The following is an 11,277-nucleotide window of genomic DNA, read 5'->3' as shown; positions in this document are numbered from 1 at the left end:
ATGTACATGAGGCACAAGGCAATAACGAAGCCGCCTTGAGAGCTGAGATTGAAGAATTACGGAGGGAGTTGGCCGCGTTGAGGACAGCCAATGGGACGAGTGAACCAACAACCCCAATTTGATGAGGAGCGACCGGCTAGGTTTCGGCCTAGGGGGCCACGAAGGGGGTTTGAAAATTCTTCTAGTGAAGAGGAGGATTTTGACGAACCCGATCTTGATTTTGAGTATGACCGTAGGCGGAAGGATTTTGATAATGTAAAAATTGAGCTTCCTGAATTTGATGGAAGGCTTGATTGTGATGCCTTCCTTGATTGGTTGCATACGGTGGAGCGTATATTTGGCTTCAAAGAATATGCTGAAGAAAATAAAGTAAAAATTGTGGCCATCCAATTGAAAGGATATGCCTCAATTTGGTGGGAGAATGTGAAGAGATATCGACGTAGGCAAGGCAAGGAGCGAATCTGGACATGGGAAAAGATGAAGAGTGTCATGAAACAGATGTTCTTGAGTGAAGATTACATGCACAACAATTATTTGCAGCTGTATGACTTGAGACAAAGGGAGAAGTCCGTGGCGGAGTTTACAAGGGAGTTTGATCATCTCATGCTCAAGTGTGACATATCTGAACCGGATGAGCAAACTATTGCGAGGTATTTGAGGGGTTGAGGGTTGAGATTGCAGATGCAGTGGTACTTCAACCTTATTGGACATATACCGAGGTGAAGAGGTTGGCTATTAAGGTAGAAAAACAAAGGGGTCACAAACCCGGATATCAAACACCTTATAAACTATCCAATTCTAGATCGACTACGAGTTCTTCTAGCAACACTACACCTCCAAGTAATTCTAAAAAGGTGGAGGTCCCAAGAGAACAAGCTAATTCCTCGAAGACTTTCCAAAGGCCTATCAATAAGCAGGAGGGAAGGAAGTGTTTCAAGTGCCAAGGATTTGGGCATATTGCATCATAACAATATGGGTTATGAACTTTATTATTCGTAACTTTCTAAACTTTATTATTGAATCAGAATGAAATGAAAACTTTCATTAACCAATTTTCAAATAGACATCTGTAATGATAACAATATAACAAGGTCATGCTAGTCACTATCTATATTAAATGTCTCTCTAGTTCCAACATCTTATCTAGTTAAGTCTGAGAACTATGTAATACGATTTTGATAATCTGCATCCCACCCATCAGCTTGAATTGTATGATAGAGATGTCAATACAAAGTCATTGGTGGTATTGGACACTAGTCAACAAGGCTCACCTGTATATGCATACACATTAGTAGATAAATTTTTTGAATAAATGACAAAATATAATACTTAATTTTATCTTACCTGTACAAAGTGATTTTCGTTGACAAAACCCAAAGCTATCATATTTTATCAACCCCGAGCCCAAGAAATCAACTGATCTTTACTTTTATATATTTGTCAGAGAAACACAAAATTAGTGTATAAAAATGAACGAGGAAAATTAATATGAAAAATTATAGTCATACTCACATCATATGTGATAAATTCGCTGGTATAATCAACCTTCATTAATTTGTTACTTGTCGTCGTAATCTCTTTTAAAGCCTACTACGAAGAAAAATCGACGAGTCATTGTGGAGTTAAAAATCGACATGGCTTACCATTTTTTTCCAACTAAAATTGAATAATATTATGATTTTTTACACTAAAACGGTACACCCCATCGTTTTCTGCTAACTAAAACGGCAAGTCTTGCCGTTGTTTACAAACTAAAATGACACGGCACGTGGTGTCATTTTATTTTAAATAGAATGGCACAACATGTTGTTTTATTGTAAATAAAACGATAAGTTATGTCGTCTTTAAGGCAAAAAAAAGGCACGATACGGTGGATCGTATAGAGAAGTATTAGAAACCCTAAATACTTACCTCTTCACCATGATCATTATTCTCATTGTCGACAATGTTGTTCTCAAGATGTTGTAACTAATTTGTATTTGTATAGTCTTTATGTAACTCGTCATCTTCTATCTTCTACGATTTTTATATCCTCTACAATGTTTCTTAGCGTGAAAACTAGTTTTTCTTTTTTCTTTTGCAATACTGGTGTAAACTTAGTAATCTAATTAAATATATCAAAATTATTTCTTTTTAATTTTTAGGTTAAGGGTTTATATGTCATTGTATATAGGGATGTTTATGGAAACTATACAAATTTAAAAAGTAGTGTAAACTTAATAGATTAGTGGTGTATATATAAAATTTTCTCATTTTTTTCCAATACAACAACTGCTCATTAAGATTTGCGTGGGACTTCTTCAAAATAAACGACAATTCAAAGTGAAAAACACTGAAGAAGATGCGCAGGAATTTTTTTCTCGGAGGTATTGTGTCAATTGGAATATGTATTTCATTGGAAAAGAATGTCTTTTGTTTCATCGAAATGTGTAATTAGTAATGAAGAAATTGAATCGGAGTGGCTACAATTAACTACAAATCTCCCTAAAATATATTCTCCAAAATGACTTTTTTTGTGTGCAAAATAACATACTAAGATATAGAAGTTGGGATTTAATGTTTAGATTTTAGGATTTGGGATTCAGAATTTAAAATTTAGGGTTTAGGGTTTAAAATATAGAAAAAAAAGAGACTTTGATCGAAATTGTGAAATTGACTGTGGTAACTCCTTACAAATGCGAGAGATCACAAGTTCAACTCACACTCCCAACATTTTTTGGCGTTTTCTCCTTGCATGGGGAAAAGGTCTATGGGAGGCTTTGTGAAGTTAAATCTCCTTTTTAGGATTCGACCTCATTCTCCCTACACAGATTACAACCTAGTTTTACCAATTGCCAGAGTGGAGTGGGCTAAGTTGGTTAATCGAGTTTAGAGCGAATTTAACAATCCGATGGGCATGTTGGCCTGAGGAATTCTTAATTACAAAAAAATAATTTTAAATTTTAGGATTTGTATTATTTTTTTAAAAAATTAGTAATATTCTAGCATTATGATCGTTAAATTACTAAATAATTGTTTATACCAAAAATGGCATCTAGTCGTCTGCTGACACACACTATAACAGCAGGTTCAACGTCGAAGCTTTAGAAACGCCTTAAAAACTACAAAAAGCGTCGTAAATATTAATTTTCAGCACTTTACGAAAAGCCGTATAAGCGTTGTAAAAAGGTAGTGTCGTCATTTATTCGCGATGCTTTAGCACAATGCCATGAGCATGAAAATAACGCGACGCTTTTCAAATGCCGTAAAATACCTTAAAAGCGTTGTTTCAAATTTAAAATTATTATTAGATTCCAAATTTAAATTATTGATAAAAATAACTTTGCATTATGATTGATATTTTAAGAAATATTATGTTGTTTCTAAATTCATACATGCACTGTATACTCATACCCCAAACCCTAAAAGTATGCCCTAAATGTTAAACCCTAAAACCTAAATATTATACCCTTAGTGTTCAACAACAAATTAAAAGCAAATATATACTTAAACTAAACAACTCTTATAGTACCCAAACCCTAAACTTTGAATATCAAACCCTAAACTCTAAACATAGCCCTTAATGTTAAACAGCAAACCCTTATGTAGACCTAGACCCAAACAAACAATTCTTATTAATTCTTATACCTTAGTATTGATCTAGTGCATCTATCACTACAAACTAACACAAACAAAGTAGTTAGCCCTAAATTTATATTTATATGTTATAAGTACAAGTCTATAAATGTGTATATCTTGGTATGATTTAAAGTCTATTATATTATTGGTTCATATTGATCATTATTTGTAAATATAAGTATGTGAAATTAATCTGAGGCCCTATAAATCAAAATTTATTTAATAAACATAACGGCATTTTTGAGTTTAAGCGCCGTTAATATCTACAATGTTACAACGCTTTGTCAACAACGTCGTTAAATTATGGTGCTATTTAATAGTGTCACTATAATAAAGTAGTTAGCCCTAAATTTATATTTAGAAGCGTCGATTTACTACGTCGCTTAAATAACAAGTGCCACGATATTATTTGCGCCAAACGTTATGCGCGAATTATGACGACTCATTTTGTATGATTGTCGATATATCGATGTTTTAACGATGCTTTTTGTAAGCGTCACATTTGTTTTATAATGTCACGACGCTTATATAAAAAAGCGTCATGGTAATAAACGAGCATCGATACTTCTACGAAAGCGTCGCTAAAAGGCGTCGTAATGGCATCCAATTTTTGTAGTGACATGGCAACATAGGGCCCACAAGTGGTAATGATCAACCAATCTCTAGTGGATACGTGACAAGGACAAGGAGATTTTAGATTAATGTTTGTTTATCTTGTAAATAAATTCGTTGTTAGTTAAGTTGAAATCCAGGAGGATTATTGAAAATCAAGGATATCTGAATATGAATAACCTTGTTCGAAAGGCTACAAATAAGGATTCGTTATCATAATTGTTTTAATTCTAATTTAAATGTGTTAAACCAAAATCGAGAGTTTAGCTTGATAAGCATAAGAGAGGTTCAAGAGAAATCAGAGTTTGAAGTCTGTACGTTCCTAAAATGTCTCAGATATGACTCTAGCAACTACACATCAATCAGATATCAGAACCACGTTCATATTGCACTTTGAAGAAGAAGAAATCCTCCCACGTTCACCAAAGACAGAAGCACTACCAATATGGAAATTGTTAGCCATTTTTCCTCAATTGTAAGTGTAACGCCCCGACCCGGAATGCGTTACTTTTGATATCATCTTAATCAAACCACTAATTAATTCAATCATCAAACCACCAAAAATTTTGACAGCACGTTCCCGTATTACGAAAGATGCAAACCTAGAGTAAAAAAGCAGTAAAATCACAAATATATTCACAACCTATGCAAGGCCTCAGGTCATCTAACAATTCATATCATAGATAAGTTCTCAAGTCTAAGCAAGGCCTTAGGTCACCTAACAAATCATATCATCAATAAATTCTCTTCACACAATAACATATATAATCAAGCAACCAATGCAATGAGCAATACTGCATACATAATCAATCATCCAGACATGAAGTCCACAAACCTGATCCAAGAGTCCCGATCACACGGAGCACCCTCCCAACTGTCCAAACAACCATCGAATTGAGGTATCACACAACATGTCTCAACCAAGAAAACAAGTACGACAAAATACTAATGACATAATCAAATTCTAGAACCATCTAGTCCTATTACTCTCCATGGGTCTATCCATGTCATACACGCTCCTCCTGATCCGCAACCCTGGTATCGGAACTAGACTCACCTATGAGGAGGGAATAAGGAAAGGAAAGGGTGAACGAAAGGCCCAGTAGAGAATAATAACAAATGTATAATCAATAATAAGGCTGAAATATTATAGAAAATCACAAATGCAACAATATGATAACTAACATCATGTATACCCAAAACAAAAGTAGATAACAACACCATACGTGATCCTAACTTGGCCCATCGACATCCCTATACTCATCGGGACCTTGAACAGCCCGACGGCATCACCGTATGGTGCCTCAAGTACATTTGAAATCCTGACTTGGCCTATCAGCGTTCCCATACTTATAGGAACCCTGAACAGCCCATCGACATTCCACATTTCACATCATTCAAACCTAGGAGATGTATAGGTCCATACCCGACATCTATCGTGCAACTACAATACATGTCCAACATGGTTATGCAATGAAGTATACATACAAGCTACATATATACTACTACATGATGCATGTGAAGAATAATTCATGCTCAATAAAAGATTGAACATATAGGGTATGCAATAAACTCAAGTCATACAACAAAGTAATCACAATGGAGTTGTTCTCTCTTAAGGACAATTAAGGCGAGAACAAAATCATAATGAACAATGAAAAAAGATAAACGTTTTTAATAGGAGGACATATTCAAAGAAAATAGCAAAGGGGTGAAATTTCCTTACTTCGCACTCCAAAAATTAGTTATGTAAACCAATACTCAACCTTGAATTCTCCGGCCTCAAATCAACCTATTATTCGGTAAGCTCATCCTCCAATCAATATACAACAATTTTAATTTCATATATCTAACACAAATTAACCCAATCGATCAGAATTGGCCACTGTCCATATTTCCAGTGTCAATTTTCGATCGATCAGAGCCCAGTTCCTATGGATTCGAACTGGGCACCTACACCCACCTACACTACTTTTCACATATACTCAGTTTTGAAAACCCTTTGTACACCCCCGATTCTCTCGGTATTAATTTCTAATGACTTTTACCCTTATATTAGACTTCAAACATGTTTACCCGGCTCAAATGAATATATATATATATATACTCAACACATGTTGGTCCTACATAATTTCTAAAAGAAAAATAAGTTTAGGGTGTTACATCCTTTCCCCCTTAAAGAAATTTCATCCTCGAAATTTAAAAATGTACCTAGACTTGCGAATAAATGCGGATATTTCTCCTTCATCTTCGACTCAAGCTCCCAAGTCGCCTCTTCCGTGTCGTGATACATTCACAAGACTTTAACTAACGGTATCACACTTGATCGTGTGACCTTGTCCTTTCCATTCAAAATCATCATCGGTTGAAAAGTGTATCTTCCATCTTCCTCCACTTCCACTGTGGTCCAATCTAAAACATGTGATGGATCCGACTCATATTTTCATAGCATAGAAACATGAAACACATTATGAACTTTAGCCAATTTTGGTGAAAGTGTCAAATGATAGGCTACCGATCCAACTAGCTCAAGGATTTCAAAAGGACCTACAAACTGCGGTGCCAACTTTCCTTTCTTGTTGTTTCTTTGAATGCAACGTCGTGGACTACCCTTCAAAAATTCCTTGTCACCAACCGTAAATTCCAATGGCCTCCTCCTCTTATCCGCATAGGACTTTTGCCTACTTTGAGCCATGATCAACTTTTTTCTAATCTTCTCAATTCCGTCTCTCGCCTCCTTCACCATTTTGGGTCCCGATACCGCTTTCTCTCCAACCTCCGCCCAACACAATGGTGACCTACAAGGCCTCCCATAAAGTGCTTCAAATGGTGCCATCCCAATGCTACTTTGGTATGAGTTGTTGTACACAAACTCTACCAAATGTAGGTATTTCTCTCAATTACCACTAAAATCTACCACACAAGCACATAACATATAGTACTCTCACTTTGTGGGTGATATGGCGTAATGAAATCTAGTCGTGTCCCTAAGACCTCCTGTAAACTACCCCAAAATCTACCTGTTAATCGCAGGTCTCGATCCTACACAATGGATAGTGTCACTTTGTGGAGTCGCACTATCTCCTGCACGTACAATGTGCTCAATGACTCTAAGGTGTCTATCTTGTTCACCGGTAGGAAGTAAGCTGATTTGATCAATCTATCGACTATCACCCAAACGATATCATTTTGCTTAGGTATCATCGGCAACGCCGTCACAAAGTCCATAGTGATCATCTCCCATTTCCATTGTGCCACCGATAGGGGTTGTAGCAAACCCACCGGCCTTTGGTGTTTCGCCTTCACTTGTTGACATGTCAAGCATCTTGCCACAAATCTAGCTACATCGGCCTTCATGCCTCTGTTAGGTATAAAATACACCCATTTTTATGGGCTTAAATTTATTATTTTTCTATGGTGTTTAGTGCAAAATACTACCCATATTGATATTTTTATGAACAGGTACTATTGGAGAGTAAAGCTGGCATAGGACAGAATTTGTAACCAGTTTTGCAACATGTGCGGCCGTAAAATGCGGGAATCAGTTTGCATGTTTAAGCTGCTGACGTGGCAAAGACAGTTGGGCCAGTTTAGGGCTTATTAAAGACTATATAAGCAGTGTTCGCTAAGACGAAGGGGACTTTTTATTGCACGGTTAAAGACCTAATATTGGAGAGAGTGTGATGGCAAGAAGGAGAAGGGAAGAAACATCAAGCTTGGCAGCCCAATCCTTCGGCAAATTTCAATTCTTTGATTGATTTGAACATTGTTAATGAGTATTTATATGGTTTTAATTATGATTCTGTGTAGCTAAACTATTTTCTAGCTAGGGTTTGGTAATTCTTTTACCATAAACCTTGTGAACAGATTTGATTGACAATCAAACTAAGTTTAATTCTTTGTCCTCTGGATTAATTGTTTATTTCTTATTGTTATGCATGCCTGATCAACAACATAATTTTAAGAATTGTTAGTTAAACATATTCGGCTGACCATGACCTGGTGTTTGACAAAGTAACAAGAATTTGGGTAAGATCCAAGTTTTGGGAACATAGGACATAATTGATTGGGTAATAGACCATTATCCTAAATTGTGCAATTGTCGATTTCCTAGTGCTTATGCTTGTCTTAGGAAACTCTTAGGATAGACCAACCAAAACTCCTTTGATAAAAAAAGATCTTGCAACTGGACCAAAGTCAGGATAGTTGTTTAGGGAAATCTAATTGACTGCAGCTGGACCAAGGCCTTTCAATTGGCATTGTTAAACTTTTAAATTTTGTGATTGCATATTAATTTGTGTGCACAGGTGGAGGTAGTTGGCAAGCCAAACCCAAGCTAGTTTTCATCCATTGATATTTAGTTCAATTTTATTTTGTCAGTTAGTATTAGAAGCGTCTGGGAATTAATTCACACTATTGATAGTAGTCAGTTGGTAATTAATACAGTCTTCGTGGATTCGACCCTATTCACTATTTTACTGTCTTTCGGCACGTACACTTGCGAGTGGGATAAACCAACCGGTATTGAGTCGCAAGTATTTCTTGCGATAAAAATTATCGATCAACCTCTCCACCAAAAGTTTCTTCTAAAGTCTTGGTACATTTTCGTACCTATCGGATGCATAGCAAACCGAGGATGGTGTGCTTCTTTCAAGATCTCCTCTTGTAGATCCTTGTCATTGGGTACTATCAATCTCCCCACGAACCTCACACCTCCATCATCACCCCGAACCCATCCGGAGTCCTCCTCAAATGTATCAAAAATAGGATCCCAATTTTGTGCATCCATCACCTTTTGCATCAACATCGGTCTAGAAGTCATACTACCCAAATACATATTTTCTTCTACACTTTGCAACCCCAAACCAAATTGACTTAATATCTCTACAATTCCCCACTCATATATAAATAAACTAGCAACTCTATGCTTTCTACTCAATGCATCTGCAACCACATTTGCCTTACCCGGGTGATATTGTAAACTAAAGTCATAGTCCTCTAAATACTTCATCCTCCTCCTCTGTCGCAAATTCAACTCTCTTTGTGTGAATAAATACTTAAGACTTTTGTGATCCGAAAGTACCTCAAATTTCTCTCCATAAAGATAATACCTCCATTGCTTCAGAGCAAATACAATTGCCGTTAGCTCCAAATCATGCACCGGATAGTTTTTCTCATGTATTTTCAACAATCTAGAACCATACTCCACTACCCTATCTCTTTGCATCAACACACAACCCAAACCCACTCCGGAAGTATCACAATACACTTGGTATCCTACACTCCTCTCCGGAACCACTAATATCGGTAGAGATGTCAACCTACCCTTCAAATCTTCAAAAGCTTTCTCACACTCATTCAACCACACAAACGGTGTACCTTTCCGCGTGAGTTGCATCATAGGTGCGGAAACACATGAAAAGTCTTGGATAAACCTCCTATAATATCCTGCTAATCCCAAGAAACTCCTAATCTCCAAAACATTTTTAGGCCTCTCCCAATTCAACACAGATTCGACCTTAGAGTTATCTATCGCAATGCCCTCTTTCTTAATCACATGACCTAGGAATTTCACTTTCGTAGCCCAAACCTCACATTTGCTCAACTTAGCATATAATTGATTCTTCCTCAATGTTTGCAACACTAACCTCAAGTGTTCCTCATGCTCCACTACCGTCGGATAACAAATCAAAATATCATCAATGAACACAACCACAAATCTATCCAAAAATGGATGAAGGACCCTTTGCATCAAATCCATAAACACTAACGGAGCATTTGTTAACCCAAATGGCATCACTATAAACTCATAATGCCCATATCGTGTCCTAAATTTCATCTTCGAAATATCCTCATTTCTAATCCTCTATTGGTGGTACCCCGAACGTAAGTCAATCCTAGAGAAATATCTAGCATCTCTTAACCAATCAAACAAATCATTTATCTATGGCAACGGATACTCGTTCTTTACCATAACCTTGTTTAATTGCCGATAATCTATACACATCCTCAACGAGCCATTTTTCTTCTTTACGAACAATACTGGTGCTTCCCATGGGGACACACTCGATCTAATAAACCCCAAGTCTTGCAACTATTCCAACTGAGTCATCAACTCCTTCAATTTTTTTGGAGCCATCCGATATGGTGGAATCGAAATTGGCTTAACATTCGGATATAACTCAATGGTAAAGTCAATCTCCCTCTTTGGTGGAAATCAGGGTAACTCGTCTGGAAATACATCCATGTACTCTTCTACCACATGTGTCGGAGTAGCTACATCACCCTTAGGTGCCGATGTAATCAAACTCGTGACCCTACAATTTTGGTATGAAGGGTTGTCTATGAACTGAGGACATGGGACCCCCTTCGATCCGTGTAACTGTATCTCCCCTCCTTCCGGTACATTAAGAGTGACCTTTCTCTCCCAAAAGTCCAACAACGCATGATGCTTTGTTAACCAATCCACTCCAAGGATTACATCGAAATCCTTGAAGTCCCAGACACACAAATCAGCTTTCAGGGCTATACTACCAAACTGGCACACAGAATCAAGAACTATACCCTCCAATGAGGTGAAATGCCCAAAAGGGGTGTCTATTGTAAACATTCACCTCATTGGAGAGATTTTCAAACTCAATGCACATGCAAGGGACATAGAAATAAATGATGTCGTAGCTCCTGAATCAAATAACACATTTGCCTAACAATTTGAAATGAGAAAGGTACCTCCAATGAAGTTGGGATGCTCAGGTGCCTCCTGGTGTCCTAATGCAAATGCTCTCCCATGAGTCAATGTTGTCTGATGCTTAGCTCCACCTCGCCCCCTCCCTCTTGACGGAACAATAGAAAGAAGAGCTAGAGTAGGAGTTTATGGTGGTAGACCTGGTGCCTGTGATTGCTATGAGGCTCTGCTTTCTTGTGGACACTCATGCTTCCTATGACCGATCATACCACACTCATAACACGTGACTCCCTTGGTAGTGCACTGATTCTTCTTATAGCCCTCTCGGCCGTACTTGAAACACACAATCTTACCATCCCGTG

At 37.2% G+C, this 11,277-nt stretch overlaps 1 protein-coding gene across 1 annotated transcript; it reads right to left on the bottom strand.

Moving 5' to 3' along the window:
- Window positions 1-6,523: 6,523 nt before the first annotated feature.
- On the bottom strand, window positions 6,524-6,976 carry LOC119998580. The gene is made up of 2 exons (XM_038845926.1): window positions 6,778-6,976; window positions 6,524-6,630 (listed from the first exon to the last, which is right to left on the bottom strand). The coding sequence occupies exons 1-2, from the start codon at window positions 6,974-6,976 to the stop codon at window positions 6,524-6,526; spliced, it is 306 nt and encodes a 101-aa protein (XP_038701854.1).
- Window positions 6,977-11,277: the final 4,301 nt, after the last annotated feature.

This window comes from Tripterygium wilfordii, chromosome 5 (genome assembly GCF_013401445.1).
Source record: "Tripterygium wilfordii isolate XIE 37 chromosome 5, ASM1340144v1, whole genome shotgun sequence".
Classification (NCBI taxonomy): Eukaryota; Viridiplantae; Streptophyta; class Magnoliopsida; order Celastrales; family Celastraceae; genus Tripterygium; species Tripterygium wilfordii.
Note: the sequence above shows the minus strand (reverse complement) of the source record. Positions and strands in the feature narration are given on the sequence as shown.